The sequence below is a fragment of the Thunnus thynnus genome, chromosome 15, assembly GCF_963924715.1.
Source record: "Thunnus thynnus chromosome 15, fThuThy2.1, whole genome shotgun sequence".
In the NCBI taxonomy this organism is placed as follows: Eukaryota; Metazoa; Chordata; class Actinopteri; order Scombriformes; family Scombridae; genus Thunnus; species Thunnus thynnus.
The window spans coordinates 7,969,636-7,994,807 of record NC_089531.1 but is presented as its reverse complement, the minus strand read 5'-3'; the positions used below and the strand labels follow the sequence as shown (position 1 = coordinate 7,994,807).

The following is a 25,172-nucleotide window of genomic DNA, read 5'->3' as shown; positions in this document are numbered from 1 at the left end:
AGGTAGAGAGCAGGAAGGGTACAGGGAGCGAGCGAGAAGTCGAACAAAGGCCTATTTTTATACCATCCGTTTCGCAACCATATGTAGCTTTCTCCTCCAGCGGTCGTCTTTGTTATGTCTGAGGGTGAAAAACATCCCTCATGACTTGCTCTCCTCAAATGTTGGCTGCCTCACAGCCACGCTGACACAGTGGTTATTAGAAATAATTACTTTATCACTCTGCTATTTTTTTTCAGTAGCATGTTTTTGCTGCTTAATGTCCTGGAATAAGTAGCTGATTCACTGTCTGAGGTTACACGGTGGAACGTAGTAGCGCGGCTCCGGAGGCGACGTTTTCTCCTCGCAGACTCAAATTCCTGTTGCGCTCTGAACGCTGAAACCGAAGCTACCCAACGTCTCCCGAGGCTCACGGTATATGAGCACAATTTCCTGTACACCACATAACAGTGTATTAATAGTGGCCTCTGCTTCTCTTTGCCTTGAAAGTGCACATTGTTCTGTGTTTGCGCTGTGCAGTAAAGACATTACATGCATAGCAGGATATTGCAAATAAAAAAAAAAAGACCTCTGCAGTTCCAGAAAATGTAAGATTATCTCAGAGGGGAGTGCATGTTAGACTTAATCGCTCCTCCGCAGGGTTTCATTTGTGGCCTGCAATTGAAGCTACAAATCATCGCCATCAATCGCTTCCTCAACCCACATTTCATGATCAAATAGAAGTTGAATTTGACTATATGTACGTCTATCATGCACGTGGATATGTCATTTTTAACAAAACTAGTGTAAGGTGGATAATTGTTATTGATTGATGCTAGTTTTCAGCTGGATGACGTGCCGATTAAAAGCTTCCTCCTGCCCAAATAAGTGATGACGGCTCATCCTGAGACTTTAAGGTCGAGGGGTCGGGGGTGGGGAGGTTAAGTGAGAGAGGTTTAAACAGGTGTGTGGGCACAGCCAGCCAAAATTCCCCCTCACGCCTGGTGACAAACCACAAGAACAACTGGCTAATGCCCTACCCTTCCCAAAAACGCTCCTAACAACCCTGAGCGAAGGCCGACAGAGGGACGTATAGAGAGGAGAAAGACACGGTGATTGACGAGAAATGAATGATTGATGTAGAGGGAGTGGGGGTTTGAATGCGATATGCGTGTCATATGCTTTCCATTTGTTGCAGACTCTCGTAGCCCACCTGTCTCTCTCTTGGCACACCCTGTCTGCGTTATTTCTGCCTGCAGTTTTCCCTGCCAGGCCCTTTTTTTTTTTATTCTCTCTACTTCAATACAATTTTCTCTTAAATCCTTTTTCTGCTCTTCACTGTTTGACCACAATGAGAAACGACAGCCTGTACTTCAGACAGCTTATCAGCTTAAATTCCACCACATTTTTGTCAGGATGATTCACCCTAATTACAGCTCAGTAAAGCATGTCACTGGTACTGTATCTCCAAAACACAGGAAGTCATAATCAAACGCCGAACTGTCCCCCCCGAACGGCAGCGAGCAGGCGCTCCGTGCGCGTTACAGCAACAAGAGGGTGCGTGAAGTTTTCTGACAACCGTTTTATTGGTATTAAAATCCTTAAAATTGCCTGTCTGACCACCATAAATCCCTCTCTCTCTCTCCGCTCCGCCGACACCCCTCCCCACCCACGCTACTCCCCAGCTGTTTGTGGTCACAGGGTGTGTCGTTAGTCTGCTGGGTGCAGTCAGATCGGTATTTGCATGTTGCGCGTTATGACTGACTGCTGTCACATTACAGGGTGTGGATGTCAGCTTGATATTCACTTGATATAAAGAAGAGCCGGAGAGAGAAATTTGTTTTATAGAGCAAAAAACGGGCAAAAAAACCTTTGTATTTGAAGATGAAGATGTCATTTTCATAAATCCAGTCAAATAAAACAACAATTTGGAGACTCAAACAATTGAGAAAGACACAGAGAAACAAGTATTAGATTAGATATGTATGATTGCAGCTATATAATGATGGACATAGTCAAGTGAGAACATTAGAGAAGGGGATGATGTTAAAAGCAAAGGTCACATGTCGCGTTTACACTGTTGGAAGCTGTTAATTCAGACGGAGGGAATGACACAGTGCCTTCATCCTCGCACAGGCTGGAAATAGCTGCTCATGTAGGTATGTTGATTCACAGCGTGATGACTTTTTAAGAGAGAGGGGGACTTCCACACTCTCGTCTTGAGCTGCGCTTATGCCGTTCTGTAAATTATATCAGTGAACTTATACTCTGCAGGGTGCGACCGAGGGTGGGAGGAGATTACCACCAACCAAATATGGACAAATATTTCTAAGTGGTAACTTTACCTTCTTCACTTGGTTCTTCACTCTACCAGCTGTTCTACACATAAAAATAAAAAAAGGCCTGTATTTGAGCAGTATAACAGTGGAAATGGCTGAATGAAGGCCTGCAAGCGTATGGAATCAGAGAGGAACGGTATGAAACAGTAGATGAGACAGATGGAGAGAAGAATAGAGGAAATTAACACCTTTTTGGCTCAATATCAGGTGTTTTCTGTTTCCGTTTACTGTAAATGTGGCTGATGTGATAGCTAACGGATGGACGACTAATTAGATACACACTCCCATCCTCTCCTCCCATTTTATCCAACATCCGTCCCACACCACCCAGTGTCACTTGTTCCCTATATCCTCTCCTCTTCTCCCTCCCTTCTTTTCTCTCCAGCTGCTCAGCCAGGTCCTTTTAATGACTGGTTATTAATTACACTGTCTAATGAAATGAAGAGCTTTCAGCTGGCCTCTAGCCGGGTCAGACAGTGTGGGGGTCTGTGTGTGCAGTCATGTCACAGAAATCCTCTCAAAGCATGAGCAGAGTTAATGGTTTTCTCCGGGCACAGATTTATTTTCTCTTTTTTTTTTCATTTCCAACATACAAAGTCATTCATTGTGTAGTCGGCCCTCTTTTCTGGTCTTTTTCAAGTTCCTGGATGTGAAGACGGCTTGTGTTTACCCCGTCGGGCGGCGCAGTCACACTGACCTTCCAGCTCGCTTAAGTTAGACGTCTGACTCGTCTTCCTCCGTGCCGAACTAACTGAATGTGTGCACGAATGACCGACGGCGTGATTCACTGTGCGACAATGCGGTGTTTTCCTTCTGCAGGAGGACGCTGGTCGCTTCCGCTCAAAGCTCATCATCTGTCCAAATGTGTTTATCCTTTTCAGTAGTCATAAAGCAGCTCCTGCTTCTGTTTAGTTCTTCTTTGATCACTTTTCCAAGTCCTCCATTTACTTCTGTACTTCTGTGTATACAGTAGGAAACATCAGTCCATTTACTCAAGACTTCTTTGTTCTTCCTAAACAGTCCTAGACTGAACACTAATGCTGTCTAATACTATGTAAATAAAATAATTTTAGCTCCTAAACAAGGAAACATACCGTATTCATTAGTCATTGACCATAAAACTCATGGAGTCTGTTGTTGGTTGAGGCATGAATGAGCTGCAACCACAAAGGATAAGTGTGATAGGCTGAGACACCTGTCAAGCAAACATACTTTCTTTTTTAGCATAAACATCCTCTTAATAAATGAAAAACATACAATAGAGATCCTAAAATGTATTGCCGTTGTATTTGAAGAAACTGAGGCTACTTTTGGCCAACGGTGGATGTTTTTCCATATTAGCTTCAGCTTTACATCCATGCTGGTTGCTGCTTTCTAATTGGTCATTTGTGGTGAGTGACATATATATTGCTTGCCTTTTTCTTTACTGACAGTAAGTGGCACATTCGAGACGCAGCAGTAATAGTTGGCAAGAGGTTGCAGTATTTTCTCCCATGAAGTTTGTATCGAAATAGCAGCTGCTGCTCATAAAATGTATTGAATTTTTTTTTTTTTTTGGCCACACATAACGCAACATAAAAGAGTACAGTGATGCCCCTCGAAGATCATTTTGTGCTGACCGTGTTTCTTTGAAGCCGGTCTCCATCTCTCATACATATGAACGTGTGAATATTTAATAACGCTCTGCTCTCACAGCTCGGGAACTCCCAGAGACGAGGGGAGTCTTCAGAACCAGCGTCACAAGATTTGAGTCATTCAGCCTATTGGACTTAGGGACCCCATTAAAAACACATCTGTCTCTCTCTCTCTGTGGCAATCATCCACTCACCCACTAATACACACACACACACACACACACAGACACACACACACACACTATTACTGTATCTCTGTGGCAGATACATGCACACACAACCAGCAGTGAGTAACAGGAGCTTCTTCTCATTACATTATGATGCCCAGGAGTGATTTTATTCACTGGTCTCTGCTGACGTCCATTTACAACATTAATAATAAGAAAGCAGTAATGAACAAAGAGTTCAATATGCAGTTGCAGCTTTAAATGAAGTAATTTCTCATATATTGGAGTAAAAACATCACTGACCAGTATTTCACTCCTACCTGCAGTGGGAGGATGCCTCAGAGGGAAATAAGCATGGGACAATAGGAGAATTTCATGTCATGATTATCTTAGCCAAAATAAACGATATTTTCCGACACATTATCCTGAAACAAATATTATTATTGCGTCACAGATAGGACACACCTTTTTTTAGTGAACTTCCTTTTTAAGTGATAAACAAACAAACAAACAAACAATGACTGGAAAGATGCAGGCTCCCCCTTGTGGCAAATCAAAATAAATCAGGAAATCAATAAGGGACTGTACGTCAGCGAGCTACTTCTACGTGAGGATGTTAACGATTATCGTGATCCTTGATCTTTAATCGTCCCGTCCCTAGTGGGAAGTTCATCTCTCACTGGGTAATATAAGTGTTACTGCAGTGTGCTTTAGATGAGAGTATCTGCTTAAGTAGACGTATTTAAGTGTAACTTTAGTTTAGTTCAAGAGAGCTCACTATGCGCATTATTCTCGGCATAAGCAGAATCCTGACTCGGACCTCATGGAAAGACTCATCACCGTGCTGTGTAATGATGATAGCATATATCATATTAGTAACATGCAGCTCTTTATTAACACTTATCAATCTGACATTGTTAGGCGGCTGCGTAGTGTTGGCGAGAAGCTAACACGGGTCCTGTGACGCACACAGCTCTGCTATATCTAGATGTGACTGACTGCGTGTGAAGGACGAGCTTGTCCCGTCTGTCTCCGAGTCTCTTTAACAGCTGTGCAATTGAATCTAAAGCAGGACATGCAAACTATGTACATCAGACAGGTGTTTTGAATATGTGTGTGTGTCCACAAGCATGTGGTGTTTTTGCAGTATATCACATTTGTGTTACTGTGTGTATGTGAAATGTGTGTTTCAGCTATCATGTGTGACACATAAAAGCTTTAAATCATATCTGTGAAGCTGCAACCAGCAAATATTTGACATTTTTCCTCAAAAGAATGACGATTAATTGTCTGTCAGTCAATTAATCGACTAACTGTTGCAGCTCTGAAGAGGAACATGTGCAATATGAAGCATAAACTCTAATAGCACTAACAGGAAATTAACTGATTAGCTAATGTTCATGTGCAGTCTCCTGGCTCCGTCTATCTGCAGCACTTTCCCTTCTCCCTCTCTGAACTGTCATCTTTTTATCATCTGTTTTTCTTTCTCTTTCTATCCATCTTTGGAATCTCTCTCATTCTCTCCACATATTTGACCACATTACTTTTTCCGTCCGTCACTGCTTTTCCCTCCCACTCCACTCTACCTACTCATTCATTCCCATTCTCTCCGTTCTCTCATCCACATTATCAAATCCATTTCAGCTTCTCCTCCACCCTCTCTTCTCTCCAGCTCTCTAATGACAGTCAGACTTCTATGTGTGTTTCACTGGTTTAATTTTAGAGCCACTTCTACTTTGTCGCCCACCTGTTTTCTGCACAACTGCACACACACAACTTAATTTTTACTGCTAGATCACAATGTTATTATTACAATATCAGTATATATTATCATAATGTTAAAAATCTGACCCTGACAAACTCTTTTTTTCTTGAATTTTCAAGGATTTTATTTCCTGAAATTTGAGTCTTAAGTTGCATCTTTTCTTTATTTGCTCAGCATTTATGGATATTTGCTACTCATGCTAACTGCTCAGTCTATCTGTTAACTAAAAAAACAAGCTGCTGTTGCTGAAGCCTAAACACATATGGATCACTGACATTAACCCTTCCACTGACCGAATATTTCATCCTGCTTTCTTCCACTCTCCCTTCCGGCTTCTATTGTCATTGTTGAAGAGAAACAACAGTGGCAAGCTGCCGACTAAGGTAATAAGCTACATACCGTAGGAAAGACGGAAACCTCTGACAAAACGTCCCTACGTAACATCGTCTCTCTTCTCTGCAGAAATATTTAGAGGCGTATTGGGCAGTTTTTTTCCTGATTTCTGATTCTGATTTTAAGAAACTCAAACAACACAGCAGTAAATGGAGAACATATTTATTGCAACTTCATCAAACGTATTAGCAGAATAGATATAAAGTAGTAAAAGGGAAAGCTAGATTTGCTCCAGTCTGCAGCTGCTCCCATGTTGGAGCTCCTCTAATGGTTTGTGGGTGGACCTGTTGAGGCCTGTGGTGGATGTCTGAGTTATCATGTTTTGTAGCTTCAGCCCCGCCCTGCCATTGTGTGTGTGTGTGTGTGTGTGTGTGTGTGTGTGTCTGTGTCTGTGTGTGTGTGTGTGTGTGTGTGTGTGTGGTAAACCATACCGCCTACTGCTCCATGCAAGGTTCCAGTAACCTTCTAGAAAGCCTATTGTTAAACTATATTTAGGACGAATTGTCAAACTCGTATCATCTAAAAAAAAAATAAAAAAAAAAGCAGCTTTTCTAAAATAAAAATGTGTATTTAAAAGCATTGTTATGAAAGATTTCACAATGGAGCCACAATCAGACTCCTAGCTTCTTCCCATATGACCCCTCCTTACCATTGTATTAGCTTATCTCAGTGTTTACCTCCCCTGAGTGTGTGTGTGTGTGTGTATATGTGTGTGTGTGTGTGTGTGTGTGTGTGTGTGTGTGTGTGTGTGTGTGTGTGGCCTTTGTGTCAGATTGCCTTTGTTTTTTCTTCCTCTCTCTCCTCTGCATCACTTAGCTTTCTCATACGTATATCTCTTCATCTCTTTCAGGGCGCCTCCATTACTCATCCATCACTCTTTCTCTCTGTTTTTCTGTCAGCCTTCTGTCTGCTTGCCTCCGTCTCTTATTTACTCTTCACAAACGCAGACTGAATCAAAAACAATCCTTTCTTTTCCTCACTATTATTTCTGTCTCTGCCTTCCTCTCTGTCCCTGTGATAATTGTAATATTAATTAAGGTTATACATCTAATGTCTTTTTTCACTTTTGCACTATTATGCTTTTATACTCATTCATCTCTCCTCTCATATTTGCAGAGAATTGAGAATAAAATCAGCCTCACAGACTTGTAAAACACATGTGATATAACAGAATCAGCAGAATTAAGGGGAACGCTTTTTGTGCAGCACACCATGAGATGATGAATATTTATGAACCTCTAAACCGGACTCAACATGTGTCTGAATCTTAGAGCAGCAGATGTGGGCGGGATTCACAGCATCGGACGGCCAATCCAGATGTTGTCATGCGAGCTGTCAATCAGAAAAATATATCGACTTCAGATGAATGGTGCGTTCCTTTGGTCAAAAGCGTTACACGTGGTAAAACAAAAGGCTGAGAAAAATCACTTTCATCTAGTGCCTGGTGTGATATGACAAATCAGGTGATACAGATTGGAAACACACACACACACACACTTAAATACACACATTCAGTGTCAGCGAGAGAGTCAGTTCAGACATGAATGGGCGGGAGTTTGCCCTCTGAATCGCCCTCAGTAGATTTGGGGGGGATTAAGAGGCTCACCAGGGAATGTTTCCAATACAACACATATACAGGACATGTACGTACATATAGGTTTCACAGCCCGCTGAGTTTGTTTCACTTCACCTTTCTGCTGAGTCAAGTAAAGATTTGCTATTCTCATTTTATCACATTTATCTGGCAGGTATTAAAACCATTAATCTAAAGGAAACAGATGGTTTTGTGCCAGATTTAACGATCAGCTGCTTTCCACCTGCTGCCTGAGGCCCATATTCATGATCCAATCATACTGTACATCCAACCCTGCACACATATGTACTGTATATATACAAATCACATACATTTACAGCGTGCACAATGTGCTTCGCTCAACATTTCTGCCTTATTTCAAAAGGAACATTTCTTATTCCCTCCTCCATATCCCTTCATCATCATCATTCATCATTAGCTGTGTTAAACGTCCTTGTATCGTCAGCTTTCTCGACGCTCGCAGATAGCCTGGTTTAGCTAGCCGGGCTCTACGTTATGCTTCATCTTCGCCTTTCTTCTGTCAGTCTTCATCAGTGTTCAGAATCTCTCCTTTTACGTTACACTCCCATCTGTGCTCAAGCTGACCTACATGTATCTGTAGGAATCTGTTTCTTTTTTTTCCTCCCTCCCTCCCTTCCCCCCTCCCTCCATTCTTTGAAAAGATGATGATGTATAGAGTGAGAGAGATGTCGGCCTGCTCTGGAGGAAATTATAATATCTTTACCTTCTGATTGAGCCGCTCTGTCCCCTTTTCTCTCCTTCTTTCTATATCTCGCTCCCCTCATTTCTCACTCAGTGAAGTTTAATTTGTCTCTCTCTCTCTCTCTCTCTCTCGTGACAGTGCAGGGAACAGAGCCTACCAGCGCACTCCTCTGTGGTCGTCTCAGATGAATGCTCCTTTGTTTCATGTGTGTGTGTGTGTGTGTGTGTGTGTGTGTGTGTGTGTGTGTGTGTGTGTGTGTCTCCCCCAGCTATCGGAGGCCCAACTTTGTTTCACCTCCTCACTCTCTGACACATCACACTGCCCCCCCCCCTCTCCATCCATCTATCCAGCTTGTCGCTTGTTTTTTTTTTTTTTTTGCGTCTTTTTCTCCTTCCTCGCTCTCTCTCTCTCTCTCTTCTGTCACACTGAGCGACTCGCTGGAAATGCTCTTTTTCATTAAAGGAGACCAAACTTTAGATTTAGACTTCACTTTCCCCCCAGAGAGGCAATTTGGGATGTTGTGAAGCAATATCAAAAGAAAAACACAACATTTCTTCTGATTTAGACAGAAAGCACAGACAGCAGACTCAGAAATATACCAGAAGTGAAAGTGCTGCAGCATTTTTTTCTGTTAGCATGAACAGTAAACTGACTTAAGAGCAAACTCAAGGGCGTTAGGGTTTGCTTATAGAGGCTGCAACAGGTGTGCTGAGGGAATGAAAGTAGGGATGAACTAAACTGACATTTACCCAACTTTCACCTGATATTCAGGCTGATACATTGTCAATAAATTGGTACTTATTGGTCATGTGCATTCACACAACATGCTGACATGCATGTAACACAAAAGATAAACATGTCTGTTTTCCTGCAGCTCCTCATTTATTCACCTTCATATTAACGTTTGTCAGCATCGGATTGTTTGGTTAAAACTACCTGGTATGTGATGAACCTTTTTAAATGTACAAATGAGCCGGAAATCAGCAGTTTCATTCCATTTTCTGATGCTGCTTTCAGACACCAAATCAGCTGAAACTGTTGATATTCTGAATGCTTTACGTTTGCTAACCTTTACTACCCGCCTCAGTTGAACATGAATGTGACTCTGCACCGGTTTTGTCATTGTTGCATGTTAATTTCTGCTGTATGAGACTGAGAGTCATTGATCTTATAGACTAAGAATGAATCTGACAGTATTTGGATTCTGTGTGTGTGTGTGTGTGTGTGTGTGTGTGTGTGTGTGTTTTCCATCAGCCTCCTGGACACCATCTGATTAGACTTGCATTTGGTTTCACTTCAGATGAAACAGAAACTGTTTTGGTGTTTCAGAGAATGTGTATCGCACATACACACACACGATGACTAAAAAGCACAATTACAAGCGCACACGTTCACTATCAAATGGAGTAAAACAGACACAAATGAAGCCAATCAATTTCAATCTCAGGTGCTGTGATAGTTGTTACATCCCAGGTTGTCCTGCAGCAGACAGTAGTTGATATTAAACAGAGCAGATGACCGATGCCGGCTGAAGCTCCAGTCTGTGATTCTTTTATTTAATCTCTTTGATGGTATCATTAAGCAACTGCTGTGTGTTTGGCACGTATTGACCCGTCACATCTGTCTTTTATGTACATTATGGTGAAACAGATGTTAGTTAGTCGATGTCTTTTCTTCTATATTTAACCATAAAGTTGATAAATGTGTTCATCTGCACTGATATTTAAATTTAGTGACTTAAAACTTCTTATATAATCTCAACTCAAACTCCACTTACTAGCTTCTTCAGGGCTTTCACCCACGTCTAACGGTCTTCATCGGTGAATGGAATCGGCTCAGGTGTCATCACATGATCAGAGATCTTTAGGATTTCAGGTCACATGATGAGCCAATTACATTCACTGATGAAGAGCATTAGGTGAGAGTGAGAGCTCAGGCTAGGAAGTGGAACTTGAGTTGAGATGACTTTGTGGTAAATAACACAGGAGCGTTCAATTTTTTGGGATTATTTTCTCAATTAATCGATTCATCATTTGGTTTATAAAATATCAGAAATTGTGAAAAATGTTGATCAGTGTGTCACAACTCAAATATTTTCAGTTTACTGTCATAGAAAACTAAAGAAACCAGAAAATATTCACATTTAAGAAGCTGGAATCAGAGAATTTGGACAATTTTCTTTAAAAAAAATTACTCCAAATGATAAATTGATTATCAAAATAGTTGTCAATTAGTTTTCTGTCGATAGATTAATCAACTAATTGATGCAGCTCTATGTAACATCACTTTTATTTTGTAGGAACGTGATTTTGATGAATTTATATTTTAAAAGATCACTAATCTAAGTGTTTCTCTTCTTTGTCTTTCATGTTGCTGCTGCTGCTCCTCTGGACTTCCTCCTATAAAGGTAAAAACATCCATCTTCTCTTTACTGAAACCACTGACTGCTTGACATGAAGCTGCAAAGTCTTTTCTTTTATGTCTTTTATGGGAAAATCTGTTTCCCAGCAGTCATTATTCACCCTTTTGTCCATTGAAACGTATTTATTGTCTTCTGTTTTTGAGTCAAACTTATCGGGGGGAGACACATTGGCTGAAATGAAAACTTGTGTGTTTGTGCTCCTCACACACTTGAAGCTGTTTGCTGTGTCTCAGTCAAATATTTCCCGATGTACTTACTGTTTGTTTTGGCTTTCTTTTTTTTTTTTTTTAAAGTTGACTGTTAACACACGGAGCAGTTTACAGTATGTTGCTAGGCCCTGTCCCTTTAAATCCTGCATGAGGAACGAGTGTAAAAGGTAGAAAAACACACTGGCAGCTAGGTGCTGTCCTGTTGCTATGGCTACCGGTCACACCACCATCGTCTTGGGCCCGGTGTGTGACGCCCTGAGGAAGACAGTGTGTGTGTGTGTGTATGAATCAGTGTTTCTCTACACGGTGTGTCCTGGGCTTCCTTTGATGGAGCGAGCTCACTGTTGACAAGGTCATGTGAAAGAGGAGACTCCCGGGGGAGCGTTCAGGATCGCTGAGCGGTTTTCAACATCTTTTTTTTGTTGTCAGTATTTCTGAACTTAAAAGAGGTGTTGAATAGAGCGTGTTGGCTTTGAACTACACTGCTTCTTTGTCTGCTCAGGATTTTTGAGATGTATGTGTGTGTGTGTGTGTGTGTCTATATTTGGATACGGACGATGTTTTCATATGATACAGTCACATTTGCATACGTGAAGTGTTTATAGAAACTGTTTTTATATCTGTTCACAAAAGAGCGGTGTTGGATGCAGGCGCTGGGAAAATAAACAGTGCTGGCTTTTTTTTTTTTATCGTGGCGTCGTGTGTGTTAGTTTAAATCCTGCTGGGGGAATTTTTTTTGTCTCTACAGCGTGTGAGGAAACACATTAACAGAGACAAACTGACACCCATTAACCTTTGACCTTTGTGGGTCAGGTCATTATCGTAGGTCATCTCAAATCTTCCTGGAAAACACTCGACCTGTCCTCTCATTGATCCGTAATCACACAGCTCACAGCTGTTAGCAGCCGCTGAGCTGCTCACTCATATTTATGTGAGAAATGTTTGGATGTGTGAAAGGTTTTGTTTGGGTGGAAAAGTGTGTTTGTTGTGTCTGTGACAAAGAGAGACAGAATTGCAATCTGAGAAGTTCAACCTTCAGTAAAGAACATTTAAATTCCTGCTAGACTGGCATTTATAAAGCATGTGAGATCTATTTTGTTGATGTTAAAAGTGGCACCACAGCATACAGATCACAGTTGTATGCAACAGTAAAATAAAATAGAACTTAAAATTAACCTATAGATTGTTGAATGGGAAGATTAGCTTTCTGAATAAAGAGACAAAAGATCAAAGACTAAGTTTATTTGCATAATGTTGACTAAAATTTGTTTTCAACATCAATAACTTCCAACCACAGTGGATCATTTTCATGGCTTCTAAAAATATTTAGGAGGAAGTAAACAACAAAGACCTTGTTCGGTTTGAACTATCAAGAACCATCATTTGAATTATTGGCTTCAGATGAACATGAGCACACTGTCCATTTATACAGAAGACAGAGTTGTCTTTAGACGCCTGTAAACAGCCAGGCGCGTAGGAGAAATGGCAAGAGTACTAATACTTTTCGATAAATGTTTACTATTTACTAACTATTTTTTAAGAAATTATTGTGAGTCATGATTTCTCTCTAGTTCTTATCAGTGGTTGTTACCATACAAGAATTTATTTTATTGTTTATTAATGAATTAGTGGTAAATTTTGGCCTCATCCATGTATTTTTTCTTTCCCCTGCCCCTTCCCAGGTGTATTCCTCCTATTAGATTACTGATTAGTTCCTTGGATTGGCTGATTTTACTGTGAGTGCATGTGTGTGTACGTCCTTATACAGACTTGTTGTCATTTGCTGTGTGAAATGCCTGATGAGTAGAGAGTATAGTAGAGAAACTGGGGTCATTCATTTAGCAGCAAACAGTTAAAAAACATAAAGAATGTTAGATTGAGTCCTGAAACACATCCAGCTAAAAGTATAGTTTCAGTGCTATATAGCCAGAACATAACAAAGTGATTTGTTTACATTAAAACTGCGAAGCTTCCTTAAGAAGAACAGGCCTAAGTACTGGTTGTTATAGAGGTGACATTGTTGATAGAAGGATCAGATGTCACAATATAATCATTTGTTATTTGCTTACTTTGTCTGACCGTGATGCATGAACATGATGAATGACAGCTGTTGTATTATCCAGCATGATCCATTATTCCTTTCGCTGATTGCGCAATCGACACATTCTTCAGCTCTATTTTTGTCGATTTCCTGCTGTGCCGCTTCCTGTTGAACATACCTCTCACAGACACTGATGATGGATCAGATATAAACTCTTCAGCTCTCTTCTCTAACCTCCAGGTCACTGTCACCCGGGTTGAACTCAAGCAGTAGTCCGTTTACCTTCCCGAGGCTTCTCTCCATCATTAGACCCCTGATGTAAACAAGCAGGAAGAGAGATGTTCAATGCAACACTTTCCTCCTACTGTTGACATTCATAGCTCTCTTACAAGCGGCCCTGAAGCTCTCCAGTAAAGGAAGCTATTACAAGTATTTGGAGGCAACCTGCTTGTTGCCGTAGCGCTGGACTTCATCTGGCCTCATCTGCCCTCTTTAGTGTGCGTGTGTGTGTGTGTGTGTGTCACAGCAGGTAATTATTTACCATGTGGTGTTTACCTTTTCATCAGGTAGGATAAAAGAGAGACAACAGAGCTGAGAATATATGTATAGAAAGAGGGAATGTAAGTATGATATTTGATTGATTGAACCCAGCTGATTATTACTTATTGCTGTGTGATGTCACCTTGGTTTGTGCATTGGCATTGTATATACAGTTACTGTATATGCTGTTTGTGCAACAGGTGTTTTCCCTCCATATTAGAGCTGTGACTGTTTACTTTCATCATTGATTCATCTGCAGATTATTTTCTCAATGAATTGATTAAACTTTTAGTCTCTTAAATGTTAAAAAACTGTGAAAAAATGGCATTCACAAGGTCTCAGTTTGCTTGTTTTGTATGACTAACAGTCCAAAAACTAAAGATTTTAAATTTACTGTCACATATGACAAAGAAAAGCAGCAAATCCTTGCATACGAGAAGCTGAGAACAGAGAATATTTGTCCTTTTCGCTTGACTTATTGATTAATTGACTAATTGTTGCAGCTCTACTCCTTCTACAAATACGTAAAATCAGATTAATGATGAATGAGTAATTCATTCTCCAAACTTAGTAAACATAGACCAGTCAGGCTCAGTGACAGACGAGCGCAGAGGCGTACTGTCAGCTAAAATATTGACGTTACTGGAGGAACACAGATTTGTGAGATGAGAGACAAAAACCGAGACCGTGCAGTAGAATAAGAGAATAAAAAGAGAGAGAGAGAACATTGTGGTGTTTCAAAGCCCTTTTTCTCGTCTCCTGCTCTGTAATCTGCTGCAGTATGTTGATCCAGCAGGCAGCTGAATGTCACACACACACACACACACAGACACACACACACACACATACAGGGGGACAATGTGAATGAATGACAAATGACTGAATGATAAATGTGTCACTGTCAAACATTCATGCATGAAGTCCAGCGCCAACATACCATGCGGCTTTAAAAAAAAAAAAAAAAAGCACAGCTGAGACTAATAAAAACACGCCTCCTTTTTTAAAAAAAAATTCCCTCTGACACACTCTCACACACACGCCCACACTCACTCTAGACGCAAGTGAAACACATGTGTCTCTGGCAGTGACATCATCACCCCTGCCTTGTGGTCAAAGTCCAGTTCCTCTATCCGGCTTAGAGCTAACACACACCGCCACGCTCAGTGCTACCGTAACCTCCGACGCAAACACACACGCGCGCACGCTCCGGGGCAGAGAGAAGACTGGTAAAAAAGAAGAAAAGAAAGAAGCGAGTAAGAGATGAGGGATTATCAACGTGATTAAGGATGGCTCTTCTTTGACAGCTCGGATCTTCTGGGCCTCACAGATCAACTGCAGCCTCCAGACTCTCCCTCCTCCTCACCCCCCCCTCTCTTCTTTACTCATTCTGTTTTCTCTCACCTCTTTCTCACTTTTATTCATTTCCTCGAGGTTTCTAGATCTCTCTTTTGTTTTTTTTCTCCCCTCCCTTTTTGCCACTGTTTCTTAACTGTGTACTTACCCTTCCACTTATTTTAATTATTTCTCTCTCTTTTCATCTCTCTGCCCCCGCTCCTCCACCTCCTCTCCCTTTCTCTCTTCTCTCCGGGAGGGAGGGATGAGCGCCACGGCTGCTTACAGGCAGTTCCTCCAGGATTTGGAGGAGAAAAGAGGTCGGTGTCCCCTTCAAACTTTCACCTGTCATTTGCTAAGTAGCTGCTCAGCTAACAACAACTAGCGTCTCATGCACTCGGTGTGTTTTACAGAGGCTATCATGCTGTTGTAATGCTCTAATAGGACCGGGATCTTATCTTTTTACTATCTCTTGTTTGGAGGATTGAGATGTGATGATATGAGCGTGACATGTTGCACGTGTAGATCGCTCACCGATGAATCTGTGTAGACCAAACTGTGGGTTGGGCCCTAAATAGGTCATACCTGCTTTTCAAGGATCCTTGTGCAACTCCACAGTATGTTTTGTTAAGCTTGACTTCAGGAGTTTTTACTCGGTTGTGACTTTATATGTAGAACATTTATTGTTTTAATGTGTTGTGGCTGCAGGTGGTTTTGCAGTTTAACTTAGTAAAAGGAAAGAATGGTTTGTGGTTGTACTGATATTAAGAATCAGGTCTATTTTTACTCAGGAGGCTTTAATCTCTCTTTCCTTGGTTTGAAAAAAATTAGAAGTGAGAGTTGTGGCTGCTCTTGTGAGTAATGGTGTTGATTCAGTGACTTTCATAGCACTTTGTACTGTTCTTTTCTACCGCTTACATTAAGGTCATGTTTATGTGTGTCCGTGTTTACCTACTCAGCTCCTGTGTGGCGTCCAGATAAGATTTGGGTCAGTAGAAGGACGAATGGCCGCCTCCTTTCATATGAGCTAACAACGCCGGCGCCTGCTATTAACAGCACCCCCGGGGTCTCACATGCATATTTATCTCTCGGCTCTAAGGTCTTAATTAGCTTCAGTTGCTAATTTTCAAGTGCCGCTAATTGTTCGTGCTAGCGTCGGCGTCAAGATGCCAGGTGCTTCTCCGCTTTTTGTCATGGACGGCACTTGATCCTAGCGTGCCCTGGCAAATGGCTGAAACACACACTCACACTAAAGAGAGGAGACAACAGCGGGATGGATTATTGAAGTGTCAGGTGACGTGCAGAAGCAGGCAGGGATGCTTCGCTTCAGCAGCTGTTATCACAGCAGTTAACCGAGCGTAGAATAAACCAGACTCTGGCCTCAGTCAAGTTCTTCTATTTCTTCTAGTTCTTCTTCTTTAATAGTTTGGACACATTTGACATATTAATACGTTTTATTGACAGCACAAGACCAGCATATACTGTATTTATACAGTCTTTTAAGTATTTCACTGTTTACTGTTGTTCAAGAAACACTTTCTTTAATTTCTCAGGCTGCAGGAAAAGTAGTGCACATTAATTTGACCACACAGGAGACTGAAAGAGAAAAGAATAGGAGTTTAGGGTAGGATTTGGATTGTATACACTTGGTACAGTTTGAATGTTAGATGTTAACAATACCAAGGTGCGTGATGCATTTAATTTCTACAGAATGTGATTTTAATTTTGGTATTTTGGACTCTGTGCAGTAAATTTTTATTGCTTGGAGTAAAAGTAATCAGTTGCCTGTTAATAAAAGTAGTAATGTAAACATGGTTGAGATTGAAAGCTTATCATACTTCACAGCTGACAGTATGTGTGTGTGTGTGTGTGTGTGTTTGTGTGTGTGTGTGGCTTTTGCACCACATTCTCATAACACAACAACTGCTTTATAACTTCAGGATTTTGTTGTGGTTGGACTTTTTACAGCTTTGCACCACATACTGTGAAGGGAGTGTTGTCACTGTAAAGTCTTGAATAGGCACCATGTATTTACATACTTGCACGGTTGTGTTGTTTGTAGTGTTTTTCTCACAGCTGGATTGTTTTAATCGTGAGAACAAAAGTTATCAGCGTCTCTGGACATTATGTCTACATTGTGTTTTTTTACTTAACTGCTAAGCTACTTGTGCAGGAGTCTGAGTACATTGACAGACATTTTTGTATATGGACAGACAAGTTGCTTGCATTGTAATCTCTGCACAGCCTTCAGAAAACTGTATTCTCCTTGTCTGAACTATTGATTATTATTGACTTTCTCCAACATCCTTTATCCTGCCTTTGTAGCACTTTCTGTCACTTTTTCACGCATGCAAATGTGAATTTTCTTTTAGCATAATAGGGAATTGTACACTCACTGTTAAACATGTGAAGTAGGGATGCAACTGACAATTATTATCATAATTGATTCATCTAGCCATTATTTTCACAATTAATAAATTAGGTGTTTGGCCTATAAAATGTCAGAAAATGTAACGCAGTGCAAGGTGACGTCCTCAAATGTCTCGTTTTGTCCCAACCAACACTCCACAACCCAAAGATATTCAGTTTACTGTCATAAAGGACTAAAGAAACCAGAAAATATTCACATTTGAGAAGCTGGAATCAAAGAATTTTGACCTTTTTTCTTTAAAAAAAAAAAAAGACTAATCGTTGCAGCTCTAATGTGAAGAAACTTCTGTACAGGAAGTTCTTTACAGTCAAACCATATCATGGCAAACATCTTTAACGTTTATACTGCTGTACTTTTGTCTGCTCAGTCATTCAGAGCCACTGAGAATCTACAGTTGTCTTGATATGGAGACTCCATTTCAATTTAAAAGCCCTCTCTCTCTCCCTTTTGTCTAGAAGTTGTGCAGTGGCCATGACCACACCTGCTGCTACTTGTGGTTTGGTGACATTATGTGGCAAAGTGCCCCCCACCGCCACCACCACCACCACCACCGCCCCACCAACAGCTGCTCCGTCTGAAGCCTTACAGCAGTAGATGTCAGGCGGGGTTAGAATCACCTACAATCTCCTTTAACCCCTTAAATTACAGTTGAGGTTAAACTTCTTAAGCGCTTTTAAGGCTGGTCGGCAACTGTAATCACAACAAATGGAATTCATTTATCAAACATTGGATAGCTGGACAAGCTTATGTGCAAACACATTAAGCCACGTTTGTGAATTAAAGTATTACATGAGGATATAGTGGAAGATAAAAACCAACTTCAACTAACTAACATGTTTTTTTTATTATTTATTTCAAATGAAGCGTCATAATGTCGTCAAATTTGATTCATACAGCGACACAGATTTGTATTTTTTCAATCTTCCAGTGTGTGTAATCAGACATTCACAATGAACTTGTAAAAGTACCATCGACTCTGTTATTATAAGACTTATCCCTCCTTTTGTCTGACCACCCATGAGGCTCCGGTCCCTCTGCCATCTGTAGCTACTCACATCTCTTACTTCAGGAGCTTAACCTCAGCGAGGGGCCCGGGAACATGTTTTCCCTTATAAATAAAATGACAAGTGTACTTCAGAGTGTGTTTATCTGCCGTCACCTGCCACCAGAGAGTGATGTGCCAACGACTAGCTGTGTGACGGAGTAAGAGAGGTTGCGTGAATGGGATCGGGAGGAGTTTGGTCACGATTTGTTTAAGGTGGAGTAGGTGACAGCGTCTATTTTTATCTCTTTCTCTCACTCTCTCTATCAGTTCACTGCACTCACACGACATGAGCTGCAACCTCGCAGGTTAGATTCATGTCGGCACTTTATCTGCATGTGCTTCAGTTCGCTGTTTGGGGCTTTTTTTTCCCCTCCCCCCCCCACCTCTCTGTGTCTCTCTTGCAGTGTTTCTGTGTCACACCAGATCTGTGTCAATGCCTCCAGTGCTAACAGCAGGGTTCATGTTTTCAGGTCCATGAACCGGAAGACAAAAGTGCTCTACTGTAGTATGAAATGCAAAAGGCTTAGTTTTATGCCTTATTTCCACTTGACATTTTAACTATTGCTGAAATGATTAGCTGATTAATTACTTAGTCAATCAGTTGGGTTAACCCTAACCCTAACGGCCTAACCCTAACCCTGTCCCTAACCCTAACTCCCTAACCCTAACGCCCTAACCCTGGCCCTAACCCTAACCCTGGCCTTAACCCTAACCCTAACCCTGGCCCTAACCCTAACCCTGGCCCTAACCCTGGCCCTAACCCTGGCCCTAACCCTAACCCCTCACTTTTTTAATGCTTGATTAGTCATTCAAGTCATTTAGCAGGCAGAAACATAAAGCAGTCACTGATTCAGCTTCTCAAATGTGAGGATCTGCTATTTTTCTCCCTTTTTTTGTCATTGTAAAGTGAATAACTTTTGGTTCTGGATTTGAAGACGTAACCTCGATCTCTTGGATGTTCAATTAATTAAATGATAAATTGTCATAAATCATTGGAAGTAAACATTTTATGAATGTGTTGCTGTTTCTGTTGGTTAACGTCTGTGGTCTGTTCTTTGCCTTTAGGAAGGAGGAAGATGGTGTGTGTGTGTGTGTGACAGTGAGTCATCCATTAAGGAGGTGTATATTTACTCATTATTTGCGTGTTTTCCATGCAACTCAGTGTACCCTTTGCTGCTTTTAGCCACTGTGACAACACCCAGCCTTGAATCATCCCCCCTTCTTTTACTCATAAATTAATATAAACTCAAACAAGACATATGCGATTTTGTAGATTCCTTTTGGTTTTGGAGGCACTTTACATTCAGAGGACTTTGACTTTGAATGTAAAAGTAAAATATGGCTCTTGTTGGTTCTGTGCTCCATCTATATTAACTTTTCCTTCCTGTTTTCTTGCTCTTTTTATAAACACCAAACATGATCTGATTCACCAAAAAAGTACAGGCAGTATTTCCACATGTCAGTGTAATTGAATCTAATGCTCACAGGGCAGCCATGTGTCTCAGGTGACAGAAATGTTGTCTGACTAGAGCGAAGGGGCATTCGGGTCCAACCCGGAGTGTCTGCCGTGCGGTGGAGATGGTAGTGGACCAAACCCATCGTTACCGTCACATACAGGAGGCCTTTGTTTCATTAACCGCTTCCAGGCAGTGAAAATGTTAGCAGTAAGCTTCAATGTGCGGCTCAGTTTATAATAATCCAGTCATATGAGTGGTTTTTGACTTTGTTGTAACCCTAACATTACTTCCATTGTAGTCTCCGCTCTAATGAGTTTGTCTTTTGCCGCTACGGTCATGAGTATAAAGTTGTTTTGAATTGGATTAACTCGGATTAGAGGGATGAATGTGTGGATTATAAATACTCTCAACAGAATTTATCTTTTTCTTTGCCTCGATGCAAACTTTCTCCAGGTTTAAAAATGTGTTTTTGAAATGAAAAAACGTCTGATGTGATTATGTTGATGACGCCTGGTTACAATCGCACTGAAGTGGTGCTGCGAAAATTACCTTAATGAGAGGGAGGTGCCGCGGTGTGTGTGTGTGTGTGTGTTTTGTAGGGAGGGGACGTTTCAGATCAGGTTAAGTGTGTAAGGCAATTAGTTTGTTTGGATGGTAGATCCACCTGTAAGGCAGGGCGGGACAGCTGGTTGATGATCAAGACAAGCACAGCAGGTAGATGGAGTTAGTGTGTGAGAGTGCGAGTGGGCGTAGGTATGTGTGTGTGTGTGTGTGTCTGGACAGTTAATAAGGCTCACCTAGACTCGACGTCCCCCTTTTCCCAACAACATTTTAATCCAACAAGCTGACCCTGTAAGCGACAATCCCTCACAACAAACCCACGTGGTTACACAACAACACAAGGCGCCAGACACCAGCATGTGCACATATACATATATTTTATCTTCAAACATCACATACACGTCTCTTATTCTCTCGCACATAAAGTAACATATGTAATATGTTATCTTATCATCCCACTCCTGCTCTATCCCCCAGTGGTTTATGATCTCAGCGTCTGTTTCTATGGCAGCAACTAACGATTATTTTCATTATCAGTAAATTATTTATTATTCTCTTGATTAACTGATTAGTTGTTTGGTCTATAAAATATCAGTAAAAGGTGAAAAAGCCCCAAATTGTTTCAGCCATACAGTAAGTTTCTAAATCTTATACACACAGACATAAACCTCCTACTCACATCACACACCTCTCTTCACCTCGTCTGCCGCTTCGCTCCGCGGTCGTCCGTATTAACTAAAACATCAGCTGCATATTTCCTCCGAGACGTGAACGAGCCCCGTTTCCAACGTCCTCATACGTCAGCTGTCAAAACAGATTGTCGGGTCTGTCTGGTCTCCCCGTTTTTTTGAGTTCCATCTCCGTTACAGCGTCTGCATCTTAATCCGGTGTAAAACCACAACACCCTAAAATAGACATGAAAGCACGACTGCTCTCACCATCTGAAAGAAATCAGCGGTCTGTGTGGACGTTGCGTCGGCCGCATACCTTACGATTCATCTTGAGTAACTTATGCAGGAAAAACATCATTTGACATTAATACTTCGATTACTATTAACGACTTTAACAGACTCCGGAGGTGAAACCGCTGCACCGCGAAGACGGGCTCCAAAATATCCAACAATAACTCGATGAATGACTGAGTCAGCAAAACCATCAGTCAGGAAGCTGCAGCTGGAAGGTTGTGATGTGGAATAATTAGCGGAGGCCAAACCACATCTTTAAATATTCTCTTTGATTAATTATTAGCTATTTACTTTTAAGATGTGACTCAGGTTGAGCCAAATATAAGTAACTATGATCTCTAAAGTGAAGCCTCTTAATTAATTTCTAACATGCTTTAACAGGCTTGTAACAAAGTGCTTACAGATGTAAATTAATTAATCCAGACCTGCCTCTACCTTTTTTTTTTGTTTACTTTCTCTTCTCTGCTATAAAAGCCTCTTTTTTTTTTTTAATACCAATTATGTTAGTCTGGCTGGTGCTGAAAGAACAAGCCGTCACTTAACAAACCTGCACTCGCTTCACATTGTTTTGTGTCACGAGCAGACATGTTCGCCGTCTGAACTTCAAAGCCTGTTGATCAGGTTACATAAATGTCTGGAGGCTGTTTGTTTCCATATTAGACCGGCTCGGGTGCCAGAATTAGTCAGAGGAGGAGTAGCAGGGATTTAATCTGAAAGGACACAAAGTTTTTTACTCTTTTAATGTTACGTGCGCACAACTTTCACCCAAAATACCACCTTCTCTTCTCTGGTAGTCGTGTTACTACAACGTTACTACGCTCACCTTGAGCTGGAATAGTGTTTATAACATCAGAGAGGTGATGATGATGTCATATCTGTTGAGCTTTACGGATCTATCTAAGGATCTATATGTTATATCTGACTGAGCCATCAAACACTGGGACAGGTTTATTGATCACATGGGGGGAAGATCAAGCACAACCTTTATGACTCTGAAGCACATTTTTATGTGGATCAGTGATATATAAGTAGCAATAACGTCCCCAGTCATCCACTACTATCCATCAAACAGCAGCATATTGTGGGGGATTCATATGTCATTCTTATAATATAGCTTTCTGCAGATGTGACCTGAATGCAAAATAGAGAAATCAGTATGTAATAGTGGAGGTTTTTAATGAGGGTTGAATGAAGTGATTAGGAAGATAAATGGAGATTCATGACTAGTCAAATATTTGGCAAATGGGTGAGACGACAGAAGCACAAAACATTTTCAGCTCAGCAAAAGTTTTAAAAAAAAGTTATTAGAAATAGATTCTGTAAATTGTACCCGTGTCATGACCTTTTATCCTCTCAGATTCTCAATTTATATCCTGCTAAGCTGTGAAAATGTCAGCCTGTCAAACCTAAACATAAACTGGAGACTCATTGGCTCCTTTTAAAATGACATATTTTATCTGTCAGTTTGGTCAGCTCTCCTAATTGTAATTTTACAAACATGTGAAATATTGAAAATCTAGATTTAAAGAATGCCAGTCATCTCTTGTGTTTATGCAGGGTTGCACTTTGTTCACTACATGTGTTTTATTACTGACAGAGGATGTGAGTGTGCATCTCCGCCGCTGTGCTTGATTTAATATCTGCCACAGCACCAGAGACAGACAATGAGAGACAAAACATGAATACTAATGTCTCTCAACCTTTGAGACAAATCCTCCTCTAGCTTACAAAATCATCCGTCGAGCATCCTAAAGCTTGTAGACGCGCTTCAGCAGGGTGGGGTCCTTATCAACAGGGACACATCGACGCCTCGATTTCTATTGGCCGATCGATGATGTCTCTCCGAATTCTGGGTCGCCCAGCCGCCCGGCGTCACAAACACACAACCGTACACGCTGACATGTTTCCAGTAGCGTTCACCCAGATGTGCTGAGTATGATAAGCAGTCTCTTCTGTTTATCAGCATCTCGCCAGCTGGGTGCGGCCTCAGCGTCGCCTCTCTGGTAAAGCGAAAGTGTTTGCTGCTGGTTATATTTTGTGAGACAGCATCTACCAATAACTGCCCTCTAGAACTACTGGACGGGGGCTGGTGGTGCTGGAGCGCCCTCCGTAGGTTAGATTTGTCTGTTGATTTGTTGTTGTTGTTGTTAGTCTGTGACAGTGTAACCAGACAAATGAACATCTTTGAGGTTTCTCACAGGACAGGTTGAGTGTTTTATTGCGTCCACATGAGGCTGTTAAGAACATTTAGTTAACACTTTATCGCCGCTTTTCTCTCCACGTCTTACATAGCTTTGACTCTATAACCGCAACCCCTCTCCCTGCTCCGACAGGGCTATAATCACACAGGACAGAGCACAGTTTTTGCATGTAATTATTGTGTGTGTGTGTGAGTGTCGGCTGTGTGACACAGTGACTGCAGGGTGTAGGCGAGGGAACAAGGCAATGAAAAGGCTGAGGTGAAAATGGAGGAGGAGGAGGAGCAGTGAGTGAAATAAAGAGAATGTTTTGGTGAAACTGATTTTGTCTTTTTGGAGAGGGAGTTAAGGATTCAGTAGCGTAGCAGTGCTGTGGTTCAAAAGTCTTGTTACATCTTGTTGTGTTTGTTTATGTCAACATGACCCTGAGTAAACACTGAACCCTCACCTGCTCAGCAAATTAAAAGCACAGAAAGTCGAATTTCTTGCCAGAGAGCTCTAAATTCCTCAGATTATTATTATCCTATATGTACATAATCACAACCCCTACACCTGATCCCAGCAGATAATACATTCAACAGTGTCCTTAAGGGAAGAGTTTGACATTTTGGGAAATATGCGTTTACACTTTCTTGCCAAGAGTTAGATGGTGTCAGTTTTCTTCAAGGAGTGTATAGTTTTGTTCTTTCTAAGATTGATACACACACGACTTCTCTCAGCGATGCGTCTCTCTGACCTTTTCTTTTTGATTGATTGATTCAACGACTCGTCGGGAAGCGGGTATGAAATAGAGATGAAAACAAGCGTAAACATATTACAAACAAGTAAACAGCCAGGGCGTCGACTCCAGCGAGCATTCGCTTACAGAAGCAGAATTCCAGCTGAACTCTGGGCAAGAAACCAAATATGTTTATTCCCCAATATGTCAAGCAAATCAAAACAAAGCAAGAGTTACATCCCTGACATATACTTTCCAATTTAAACACAATTTAAACTGATTAAACTCTACAGTTTTTGTGTCCTTCATGTAAATAATAGGTCTTATTTTGGTGTTTTCCTCAGTGGAGAGTTGAGAGGATGTGACACAACAATGTCTATTGAGTCTCTGTCAACACCCGCTATGTTAACCTGCTCCTCTTCCTAGACTTGAAGTCCCCCCTCTGAGCAGAGCCTTGATAGAGACCTAAAGGTCAAGGTACAAGCAGAGAATGACTCAAAATGTCACAGCGTTTCAGCTCACTTCACTGCGGCACTTGTGAGTTTCAGGTTGTTTTTCTGCTTGTGTTGTTCGCTGACATCACCGCCGTTCAACAATTTGCCTGTTTTTTGGATGCCATCTCGGTATTTAAGCTTCTCGGTCCATCTTGTTCCCACTGAAGGAATGAAACTCATCACCAATC

At 41.2% G+C, this 25,172-nt stretch overlaps 1 protein-coding gene across 18 annotated transcripts in view; it reads left to right on the top strand.

The window, feature by feature from the left end:
• Positions 1-25,172, top strand: part of LOC137198389 (microtubule-actin cross-linking factor 1-like) — a 236,432-nt gene that overhangs the window by 56,027 nt on the left and 155,233 nt on the right. The window contains exons 1-2 of one of the 18 annotated variants that reach the window (XM_067612203.1): positions 14,974-15,036; positions 15,375-15,435. The exons of the other annotated variants lie outside the window; for them this stretch is intronic. Coding sequence (XP_067468304.1) covers positions 15,381-15,435 — 55 coding nt within the window. The 5' untranslated portion in view covers positions 14,974-15,036; positions 15,375-15,380. Of the gene's footprint in view, positions 1-14,973; positions 15,037-15,374; positions 15,436-25,172 lie in introns of those variants that run through there. 18 annotated transcript variants of the gene reach the window in all.